Source organism: Lupinus angustifolius, chromosome LG05 (genome assembly GCF_001865875.1).
Source record: "Lupinus angustifolius cultivar Tanjil chromosome LG05, LupAngTanjil_v1.0, whole genome shotgun sequence".
NCBI lineage: Eukaryota > Viridiplantae > Streptophyta > Magnoliopsida > Fabales > Fabaceae > Lupinus > Lupinus angustifolius.
The window spans coordinates 2,129,114-2,142,152 of NC_032013.1; the positions used below are offsets into that span (position 1 = coordinate 2,129,114).

At 27.8% G+C, this 13,039-nt stretch overlaps 1 protein-coding gene across 1 annotated transcript; it reads right to left on the minus strand.

Moving 5' to 3' along the window:
• On the minus strand, positions 349-2,632 carry LOC109347418. Its single transcript, XM_019587260.1, has 4 exons — positions 2,544-2,632; positions 1,715-1,908; positions 1,548-1,611; positions 349-952 (listed from the first exon to the last, which is right to left on the minus strand). Exons 2-4 carry the CDS (start codon positions 1,873-1,875, stop codon positions 668-670), a joined length of 510 nt encoding a protein of 169 aa, XP_019442805.1. The 5' UTR covers positions 1,876-1,908; positions 2,544-2,632; the 3' UTR covers positions 349-667.

Here is a 13,039-nt window from a genome sequence, read left to right on the forward strand (position 1 = left end):
TAGAATAGACAATCATGCACCCTGAAATTTATTTCTTGAGAGCAACATTTTCAATAATCAATACAGCAAAATGAAAGAAAATCCATGGACCAAATGAGGTTCAACTTATTTCTAATAAACTTCAAAACATTATTATGAAATCTTTTTTTTTTATCCCAGGGGTACCAAGGAAATTCTTAAAGAAAATAAGAAAATGTGTATGATAAAAAATGAACATGAAAGTTGAAACCATGCAGTGTTACTCTATTCAACCTATCACAAAGGTGCTTATTCTACATACATCAAACATCAAAATTGATACCAAAAACTTAAATGGTAATATACAAATATTACAAATAGCATTCCTGATTAGAAATACCATATTACTTCATTAAATAGATATAATTTCACATTTAGCTAAATATATTTACAAGGAATGTAAGCAAAATCACCAACTCTCTATACATTACATTCTAGTGGTGATCACCAAAAATAAATTTAGAAGACACTCAGACCTAACTGCTTTATATATTACAAAAGAACATGACTCTTACATACCAAACCTTCTCAAGATTTGTTTTTTCTGCATTTCTCTTACACTACTACTCAAAAGATATTCTTTCTGGTTAAGTCATTTATATAACTGGTCACACTTGGGCTCCTTTATCTACACTTTTCTTGATGGAGTTTAGGCAACAGCAGTGATGCCGGAATTCTGGCGATCCCTGTTGAGGCAATCAAATCCTTCTACTCTAACTGCAGCTGGTTTAAGTCCAAAACTCGTCCGAACACATCCACCTTTACGAGATGCTGAAGACGGAGAGGATAAACCGGATGGTGACATAGGAGTATGCTTTTCATCTCCAAATCGAGCATCCTGGATCAATGGGTTAGCAGCCCGGACAGGAGGAGAGCCACGGAAATATGGAGGAGATGAGGCTACCTGATTTGATATTTCATCCCCATGACTTTCCTGTTGAAATCGAGATACAATTAATAAACCAATATTGAGTCAAAGAACATTCATTAGATCAAAATCTAAATATATGGAAAGACTACATCTCTTTCAGCCAAAATCAGAATTATGAACATGAAATATATCAAAACTTGTCTTCCCAAAGAAACAAAGCATATATCATAATTCATGTTGAAAATTCATACATAGTAACATCGAGTAATGAATTCAAAATTTATGGAAAACTAAATCTCTTTCAGCCCAAAACCATTCTAAGAAGTTACGAAATATCAAAACTTCTAACCTCAAAGAAAGCATTTATCATATTAAAAATTCATGCATTATTAGTAATGTCTCGTAAGAAGTCATAAACTATTAATGCCCCGACAATTTTTCCCACTTGAAATTTCTTTACCTGCCTACTAGGTTCAAACTATAAACTTAGATCGTGAGACTATTGGCACTCCCATATGCCTATTCACACTCCTCTTTAACCAATCATAATTTAATAAACTAAAAAACTTGATCGGTAAGGTCGTAAGGAGTGTGAATAGGCATTTTGGGGTGTCAATAGCCCTACACCTAGATCATTTGTAATGAAATCATAAGTTACCTTCTTGAAAATAATGTCCAGCAGATCTGCCCCGGCTTTTGAATCAGACCAATCAGCTTGTTGACTAAAACAAATTGAAACACATAACAGATTAGATCCTCAAAGAGATTTAAAATAAAACAATATCATCAAAACTTAAACGACAAGCAATAGATTCTAGGATTTACTTCAAATGCCATCTTAAGGGCCTAATAGCCATGTTAGATAAAACCCCGACTCGGCGTGGCTTAGGGCAAACGACAGACTCCTTCTGATCTGATAGGTTAACAGAGCCTCTCATCTCTTCACAGGCTGCGAAGGCATTCTGACGAAGACTGTAATAGTTCATCTTCAAATTTGGTTTTATTGCAGAGTAGAGCGCCTAAACACACAAAATAGAACATATAAACTAAGAAAATGTCCGAATATATACACAAAAAGAAGAAGATAAGGCTTCAATTTATGAACATTTCCATTTATCCTGATCAATAAAATTAAAAAAAAATAAAGTAGTGAAAGAATTTCCAAAACCCATTTCACTCTTTTCAATTTTCAAAACCTGCAGACAAGGGTATAATCATATGCACAGATTAACAATAGATCTGATCTCAAACCTTGAAAAAGGTTCAAACTTTGACCCTGATGATGAAAATTCCATGATAAATCAGTAAATATCCAACATTTAATAATTTAAGTTACCCACCTAAAAATCAATGCACCCCTTTAAAAAATGTAACCATAGAACAAAAAAATGGGGTTTTCATTATACTCTTCTTCAATTACTGAACAAAAAACCATTTTCTTAAGAAAACAGACAAAAAAAGAAAGAAGATCAAACATTTGACCAGATCTGTCCCAAAAAAAACATGCCATGTTTGTCATTTCAAATTTCAAACAATACCCATTTATTAAAATTTGAAGAAACTTTGGTATTAGAAAATGGGTCAGATCTGAAACTATAAACAAAAAAATGTGGAAAAAAAAACATGAACATGTTAGAGAGAGAGAGAGAGAGACCTTTGAGGGAATCCTGTGAAAGAAGAAATCAAAGGAGCTGGCAGCAATGTGGAAGGAGAGGAAGAAAACACTGTCAACTCAATCTTTCAATTTATAGTATAGAATTATGTTGTAAAATGACCTTGTACGACGTCGTTTACACTACATTGTATTTATAATAGTTTTTTTATTGTTTTGTCAATTAATTATAATATACTAGGACAATGTTTCATGCACTTGCAAATTGCAATTACCAGCTATAGCCAGTAGATTTATAATATAATTAATTTTCTTAAAAAAAAGTTGTTGGGTTGTGATATGTAAAAATGTTTTTTCTTCTAGAAACAAAGCTTATGTGGCATAATATTTACTCTTAAATATAGATTTGTTTGTACTAAAGATGATTTTTAATCTTTAAAAAACTTGTGAATTGCTATTGTTTGTTTACTTTATAGCTCACTATTGATTTAGGGATAACTGCTTCTAATCGAAAAATATTACATTAGCTAAATCAAATTAGGTATGTGTTAGATGTTTGCATGTTTATTGTTATAGGTGCAAATTAGTTGAATCAAGTTTGGTTCAATTCAATTTTTTGTCCATGACTTGCTCAATTCAACTTAACACATTAAGGAGTCATTCATGAACTTTTGAGCAAGTTAATTTACTCAAATTTATGTCAATGAATAACTCCAATAATAATCATTTATAAAGATTTAGAGAAAAAAAATTATTACTAACCGTGTAAAATTTTTATATGCTGTTACTTCATCATTCATTTTTAAAGAGAAATAATTTTTTACATCAACAATGTATAGATATTTCACTCAAAAATTTAATGAGATTATTAATTTTAATATTATATATACTAATATAAAAAGTAGGTAGGTAATAATTATAATATATTTTAAATATATAAAACTGAATCCTTTAAATGGTTTGTATGTATATGTTAATTTTAGTATAACATATACTATATCAATATAAAAAGTTAAAAACTACTTAAATTTTTTTAAATTTGTAAATATAAAGAAAATGGAATTTGAAATTGGAAATATTAACTTTAATATATACGTGTGTCTGTAATATTATGTTTGTATGTTAATATAAAAAGTATATATATAATAATTATAAAATACTTTTAAAATATGTTTATAATATATATATATATATGTGAAATGATTCAAACAAAAATAGTTCACATATAAAAATTTTGATAAAAATAAATCTTAGTCATTTAACTTTACATATATTATTTAGATTAAAAGTTAATTAATGATAACATCCTTTAAAAAGTGATGTGTGTTTATATTTTAATTTAGAGTAAATATTGATTTTAGTCCCTCATATTTTTTTACTTTACCAGTTTAGTCATTCAAAAAATGAAAGACTTAAAATGGTCCAAAAATTTCAAATGTGAGTTAAATTAGTCCTTTTGGGGTCAAATTAGTGTTTACCAAGTGTTGTAAAACATGCTAAAAATGACTAATTTGACCAACATTTAAAATTTGTTGGACCATTTTAGGTCTTTTCTTTTTTGAAGGATTAAACTAGTAAGGTTAAAAAATATAAGAGACCAAAATGAGTATTTACTCTTTAATCTAATCATTCAATAATTTACATAGTTGTCGTTTTTTCTAACAATAATATCACTCAAATAGTTTTCCTATATATATTATTATATACACATATATGATTAGGGATGGAATCAAATAAGAATAATTATCATATAAAAACTAAACTTGTAAGAATATTATATGATGGGTCATATAACCATGCATAATTGTTTATGATTAAAAATTAGTCAATAGAAATATGATCACTAAAAAAGGGAGCACATTTGTTATCTTAGAAAGTGTGTTATTTCATATGTCATTACTTATGATTGATTAAAAATGATTTTAAGTTAAAATTTTAATAATTGAATAATTTTTTTACCAATTAAAAAAGATCAAATGATTCATATTAATTATTCTTATTTTCAACGATCAAAATAATCATCTACATAGTGAATCAAATTTTAAACAAATGTCCAATGAATTTAGTTCATTTTCCGTCCTACTTACTTTGTTTAATTAACCAAGCAATTTACATCCTTGCAAATAAATTCATGGTATTTGATATATTAGGTTGTTGTACTATTCTCACTTTTAATAAATTAATTGATATATTAGGCACTAAAGTAATGATTAATTAAACAAAATAATTCAATAAAGTAATCAGTCTTATTAAATTTGGACTGATCAATGATTCAGTTAGGATATTAAATCACTGGTCCAACGAGTGAGTCAATAGTTGGACTAATTGACTTGATTTATATGAATGTTTTAAAAAATCATAATACTAACAAATATTATTTAATAACTTTGTACTCTAAAATTTAAAACATTATCATACATGATTAAACAATCAACAAAGAATATATCACTACTATGAAATGTCACAAGTTGAAAACATCATAAAACAACATATGTGTTATGTTTTAATTGCAACAAAAACATTAATTTAAAACTTTAATTAAACAACGGAAGTTTTGCTATAATGTAATATAATAAATGACAAAAGTAACTACAAATAAGTTAAAATCATTTCATTTTTTATGTCAAAACTACTTGTTTCGATTGTTTTAAAAAATATTTTTTTTTAATTGACTCAGTTAGTCCAACCATCCAAGTCACATGTTTTAAGCATAAGCCAACAGTGTCGAACTGAGTCAATCTAACTTAATACAAAATCAGTTAGATTGAAGGCTAGATCAATTAGACGTCAAATTCACAATTGAATTGGTTGGACCGACTAGTCCGAGTCAAGTTTTATAATAATGAAAGTAATGGTTAAAACTCATAAGGCTTAATTTTGGCTTGCTCAATTGACCTTTATTTCATGAATTATATTATTATATCTCTAAAATTAATCTATCATTATCACTGATTTAGTGTATATCATTTTCAACACAATAATTTTTGTATATTTCATTTTCTAAATTTCAGTATATATTATATAAATTTTATTTATATTAATATTAATCTACAATAATAAATTTATTGAATTATAAAACAAGTTGCTCGTCCAAACACTAGAAATAATAATATAAGTAATTATTTGTGTGTAAGTTATTTACATTTCTGCATAATTAAACGTGATATAATATAAGTAGTGATATATATTATTAAAAAATACACTCACAAAATTTAATACAGGTAAGAAGGTGACATACATAACTTAAACCATTAATAAGTGTAACATATATCCTTTCAAAAGTAAAGTATGTAAGAAAAGTTATAAATAAAGTTTTCTTGAAACATATAACATTTTCTAAATACATGCTAGCGATTACTAACAAAAATGGACAAAGAAGTTGTGTTACAATCAGCAGCAAACATATGTGTTAATCATATATCAATAGTTGTCTATCACATTCACTCACCAATCCTCAATCATCTCTTTTTAACCTTCTACCACTACTTTCTCTCCACACATCTCTCCACTTTTTTTTATTACTATCAAGATATCCACACACACTAGAATAACAAACTAATTTATTTTGGGTGTGTGATTTCCATCTCAATAACTATCATTCATAATAATTAAACCATTAATCTTTTAGTTATCTCAAAATCTAGTAAAATCTGACATTATTAGACCAACATCTTGTTGATCATATCTCTCTACCTTGATCTATGAGATATTTGTATTACTAATTATATTTATATATTTTTAAATTAGTTTTATTTATATTTTCAAGTTTTGATAAAATAGTAAAAAAGTCAAATTTCTAATTTTATTATTAAAAAATCTATCCTTTTTAAAATATTGAATATATTTGGTATATCTTTTCATACCGGTGGAATTGTTATGCTTATAACTCAAAACAATATCTTAAACTCTCTATCAAACATTATCGTTAAACAATACAAACCCATGATCAACTTTCTTACTAAGAAAACAAACCAAAAATATTAAATTAAATTTAAACTTCTCAATCTTATATGATAATAAGGAGGGAATTCACTTGCTCCAAAAGTTCATTTAAAAAATTATTCCATATTTTAGTCATTAATTTAGAAATTCTAATAATTTAAATTAGTAAATAAATCTAAATAATTAGATTTTCCTAAAATTAATGACTAACTAAATTTTAAATTTACATTTGGAATAAGTCAATTCACTCTCTAGTAAAAAAGCTACAACAAAGTTTTTAACTTAGTCATAACAATATACTTTCATTATAAGAAAACCAATTATAAAAGTAATTTTTATTCTCTTTTTTTATTAATATTTTTTTTGCAAATCTAATTCTTCCATATATTTTACTTTTAAACTTTCGAGTGGGATTTGGCTTACTTTACATCGTAACAAAAAACAATATAAGATTTTTAATTTATCTAAATAAAGTAATGACTAATTCACCAAAATAATTAAATAAAGTAATGATTGAAACCCATAAGGCTCTCACACCCATCAATTCATTAGGGTTACTTTCTAGATCACAACCAAAAACAAACAGATTTTCTGATTTATTATATTTTGACGAAGTAATGATTGATTAACCAAAATAATTAAATAACATAATGATTAAAACCCATAAGGCTCTCACACCCATAAAGTGATTTGGCTTACTTTCCAGTTTGTAACCAAAAAAACATCTGATTTTCTCATTTATTTTCAATAAAGTAATGATTAATTAAACAAAATAATTAAATAAAGTAATGATTAAAAGTTATAAGTCCCTCACCCATAGAATAATGAATTGGATTATTTTCCAATTGTAATTAATACCCTCAATTTTCTATTTTCAATGTGAGTGAAAAAGATAAATTTATTTTTGTAGAGTTATCTAAGATTTTTTGGACGGTCATTTCGTATTTTGAATTATTATCTAAAAGATTTATGATTTGTTGTTTATTTTAAAGGGAAAAGTATATAAAAAATGTCTTTAGCAAGTAATTATTATGAACTATTTTTTCTTCATAATTACGCTTTAAACTTTAATATTTGGTAAAATTAGCCTCTCTATAAATATATTGTTAAATTGCTTATAAGTCTACATAGAAATGGATGCAACCAAACTCACAACAGTAGCAATGTAACAAAACATGTTACTCACCATTGATATCTACATAAATTGCATCAAAATAAAAAATTGACCAAAAAAATGATGATAATATTGACACATATATATAATTAAATAATAATGATCTAACAGGGTAAAAAAATGTATGAGTTGGAATTTTTCATTGCTATTAATTTAAAATTATCATCATACAAAAACCAATTTCACAAACACTTAAATTTTAAAGGGTAATATGAAAAAAATAGTTCATAGTAGTTACTTACGAAAGACCTAAAATTTAGGATATTTGTTTTTATAGATTTTCCTAATTCAAATAAGTTGTTTTATCCGTTATCTCACAACCAAATTAATCAAAGTAATTTTTTATTAAACATAGTATTTATTAAAAAAAAATTAATTCTAGAATTAGGTACATGAAAATTGGTATTGAATATATTTTATGAGTATTTAACGTATTCATAATAATATATTAAGTAACATATAACATTATTTTAAATTTAATTTTGATTTGAATAATTATGTTATTATAATGTTTATCATAAAATATATTAATCATATTTTTTGTTGTTCTTTTGATCCATATTCCTAATTGTACAATATTTTCCTTACATTTTAATCTTTTCAATCTTTTTATCCATTTATTTTTTTTATTTTTTTACTTTAAACTTTTATTATCTACATTAATATTCTTTTATCCCAAGTTACACCATACTTATCTTATCATTTATTTATTATAGTATTATGTATAACTCCATCATGTAGCTTTAACTTTTATTATTTATATATTTGTATTTACTTTCTATTTGAGAGTTATCCTAACAATCATATTTATGGATGATTTTATCTCCCTTTGGCTTTATCTTAATCTTTTTTTAATATCTAATCCCTTAAACTTCAGATGTGCTTATCTGACCTCTATCAACTGCCATTATTAAATTTTTGCATACTTTCTTCACATCAAAAATAACAAATGTATTGACACTCTTGAATTCATCTCATAGTTATTCCACCTTTCTATATATACGTTTTCTTTTATGTAATAGTCACACTTCATCTTTGTTTTACGCATAGATGACCTCCACATATCAGTACAAATAAAAATTTATACACATGATAAAACTTAGTCTCTCTCTTATTGGGCATGCATGTATCATCATACTCAATCCCAAATTATCAATCATTATGATATTTCATCTTGCTCTAGGTAACCCTCTTGTTTACCTATTCATTTATTTATTATTAGTTAAATTTTGTCTTACTTTAATATCTAATTAAAAAGAGATGAAATTGGTTTCCATAAAAGTGTAACTTTGTTTTCATGCCTATTCTTGTAATAAGTTAAAGTTGAAGTGTTTGGGGTCTTTTTAAATTGATGATGATTTGCTTATTTGTTGATGAAGTGAAGTTTGGGTCAAGTGAATAGTAGTCATGAAGTGCAACAATGTTGAAGTTATAAGTTAAAGAGGCTTAGACAAGGGAGAAAAACTAATATGGTCTTACAATATTTGATTAAAATACTTCAATGTCATTTAAAGATAGAGAGAGTCTTTGTAGATTAGAAAACTCCCATGAAAAATTGTTTTTCCGGTAAGAGTCCTTAATAATTTACATGACGATAGATAGTGTAACATCCCTAAAATTACTATATTTTTATAATTAATTTTTTAACCATATATTACAGTTTTATCTTATGACAAAATAAATACAATAATATAATTAATTTACTTTAAGAATGAATCTCAATATAAAGATAAGAAATAAGTATAATGATAACGTATGTACAATGATGTAATCAATTAACTATATTAAAATAATTTTCATGTTAACTAGAAGTATATCGGTTGCAATGCTAAAAAAGTATAATACTATTAAAGTCAAATTAATATTATACAAAGACATAAAATAAAAAATAAATCAAATCAAATAATTTGAAATGAAAAAATGGAATAACATGTAGACGATTATTGGAGGAATGAAAATTTTATCCATGACAAATTAAACATGAAGAAGTTGGGAGGAAGGTAAATGTTAACATGTGATAAAAATTATAATGAGTGACTATAGAGAGAGAAAATATTAAAATGTTTTACTCGTGAGTTCTTTATTTTATGAAAATTTTACGTGTGAAAAATTAAATATGAAAAAATTATGAGGAAAGTGGACAAGATGTTAATTCGTGTTAAATAAGTAAAATGAGTGATTAAAAAAAAGAGAAAAATATTAAAAAAATCTTATATATAAAATTTTCAATTTGTGGAAAAATTACCTTTAAAAAATTAAAGGTAGAAAATTTGTGAGGAAGATAAACAAATTATTAAAAAAGTACGATGAGTTACGGGAGAGAAGAATATTAGAGAGATCTTACTCTCAGTTCTCCTAAATAAGTAATATCTATCATTAGTCGAAGTACAATGGTTGAACGTTTTTACCAATAGTGGATCATGTGCAACATGTGTGATTAAACATCAAGGTTATAGTTTAAAGAATTTGAATATGCTCAATCCTTGTTCTGTGATTATGCTCAAGTTTCTGGACAATGTATGAACTTTAATAAATGCAAGTTCTACACTCAAAATGCCTCTGCTAGAAAGATCAACAACCTTAAGGATTGGTTGGGTTTCAATAGAGGTAGCCTTCCTGTTAATTACCTGGGAGTTCCCCTGTTTATAGGCAAGCCTAGAAGGATTCATCTGCAACCTTTGGCTGATAGGATCATTAACAAGCTTGCTGCTTGGAAAGGTTCTTTGCTATCTATAATGGGAAGGGTGGAATTGGTTAGATCTGTCATACAAAGCATGATGCTGTACTCATTCCACATTTATGCTTGGCCTGCACAATTGCTCAAAATAGTTGACTCTAGCATAAGGAACTTCATCTGGTCAGGGGATACCAAAACCAGAAAGATTGTCACAGTGGCATGGGCTACAGTTTGCATTCCTAAAAAAGCTGGAGGGCTTGGCCTGAGATCCATAAAGAAAATCAACCAAGCCTCTCTCATTAAGCTAGCCTGGAATATGCTTAGTTCTAACCAACAGTGGGCTTCTTTCTTTAGGGAAAGGTTTGGTTATTATTGGTCAATCAAAAAGTACTTCAAATCATCAATATGGCCTGGAATCAAAAGCAACATGTCCTTTGCCACTAACCAATCTGTTAGGCTCATAGGTAATGGCAAGGACACCAATTTCTGGAGGGATAATTGGATAGGAAGTCCTATAGTGGATCTTCTCAATATTCCTGATCATATTCACCCCAAGCTAATCAGTTCAGTGGCTGATTTCTCTACAAATAATGACTGGAAAATTCCTCAGGAGTTGTTTCAAAAGTTTCCAGCAGTGGTTTCTAGTATTTGCAGCACTAAACTATCTAATTACAAAGATAGAATCTTCTGGTCAGATTCTACTGATGGCTCTCTATCCCTCAAGGATGCATACAAGAGCATCATGCCTTCTTCTGATCCAAGGCAGTGGTGCAAGTTAATCTGGTCTAGATATATTCCTCCATCAAAATCCTTCACCCTTTGGAGGCTTCTAAACAATAAAATGCCCTCAGATGAGAACCTACAAGCTAGGGGATGCATTTTAGCTTCTAAATGCAATCTTTGTCATGGCCATGTTGAATCATCTCAGCACCTATTTCTCTCATGCCCCTTTGCTGCTGCAATCTGGGATTGGTTATCCAATCAATTCCAAATCTCTATAGACACATCTTCTGCTGCTAATCTCCTGCTTGCTGTCAAAGGAAGTGACCAAGTGCAATTCCTCATCACTGCTGCAATAGTGCTTGTTGTTAACACAATTTGGCACTGCAGAAATTTGAGCAGGTTTCAGGACAAACAATTGCTTCTGCCTCAAGCTATCAACAGAATAAAGAGCTCCCTCACTCTGGCTGGTAACTCTTCCTCGGCAATAGCTAGTTCCTCTCTTCTGGATTTCTCAATCATAAGGTCTCTAAAGGTGCAAGTAAACTATAGAAAATCTCCTTCAATCTTGGAGGTGAATTGGAAGCTGCCTCCCTTTGGAAGAGTGAAAATAAATACGGATGGGGCTGCTAGAGGCCATCCAGGGCATGCTGGAGGGGGAGGAATATTCAGGGATCACAATGGCTTGTTCATGGGTGCTTTCTCTACTTATTTTGGCATACATGATGCTCTCTATGCTGAGCTTTCTTCAGCCTTTTTAGCAATCCAAAAGGCTCACAGCATGGGATGGCACACAATTTGGCTAGAATGTGACTCATTGTTGGTCACAAAAATTCTCCTAGGTACTATGGTGATCCCTTGGAAATTAATGTCAACCCAAATTAATAATTTATTATGGGCTAAGCCCCTTGCTTAAAAAAAAAAAAAAATTTGAATAATGCTCCGCTATAGTTTTTATCAACCTTAATGAATGATTGAACGGTATAGTTTTTTCAGCGAATATTTATGCATTTTCATTATGTATTTACTCACCCAAAAACGTAATAAGGCATGAATGCATGAGTAATTAATTTATACACCATGGAGGATTAAACATCAAAATCATTGAACATCAAGGTTATAGTTTAAAGAACTTGAGTAATATATGCTTTGGACGTTATGGTGTTTTTACCACCGTTAAAGAATGACTGAACATTATAGTTTTCTAAACGAATATTAGTGGTTGTCATTATTTAATTTACTCAACAAAAAAATCTAATAAGCCATATTCTTTTTAGTAATAACACTTATTTACTAGTAATTGATATATCCTTTGTAGTAATATGACTTATTTAGTAATAAATGATTTTGTCGGCTGAAATGTTTTTAATATCCAGTTTTATGTTATTACAAAGTTAGTCCTTTTAAATCCAACTGTCAAAAAATGGAGATATCTATTTTAATAAAAATATCAGTCTCTTTCGTCATATTAAGTAGATAGTAGATGTTTTTTCTTAGAAATTATTATATTATATTTCTTTAATCCGCATGGTTAAATGCAAGTTGAAATAGATTGTGATTCATATAAATTTTGTTTACTATATCAAAAGTTTTGAGCACCATTCTCACTCAGAAATGAGTCTAAAAAATGAGTCTCATAAATGATCCCCATGTATGAAAATATTAGTCATAAAAAATACCTTTCATCACAATCAACCAATAAAAGAATAATTCTACCGCTAATTTTGTAAAATTTATCTCAACCCACTTAAAATAATAGAAAGGTAACTAACAACGTTTTTACTAAGTTTAGTAGATTGTTTTTATTTTTATTTTCATTTCTTAAATTAAATAATAGATTTCATAGATTCCTTTTCCATTTAAAAAAATGATATTAAAATTAGGAATATTTGTTTAAGAATGGCAAGAGTTGTGAGAATTTTGTTGATGGATCACACAAAACACAAACCCAAACAAAATAAAAAAAATAGATAACCAAATTTAAAAACATAAAATAACTATTATAGGATATTTGTAATATTTTTA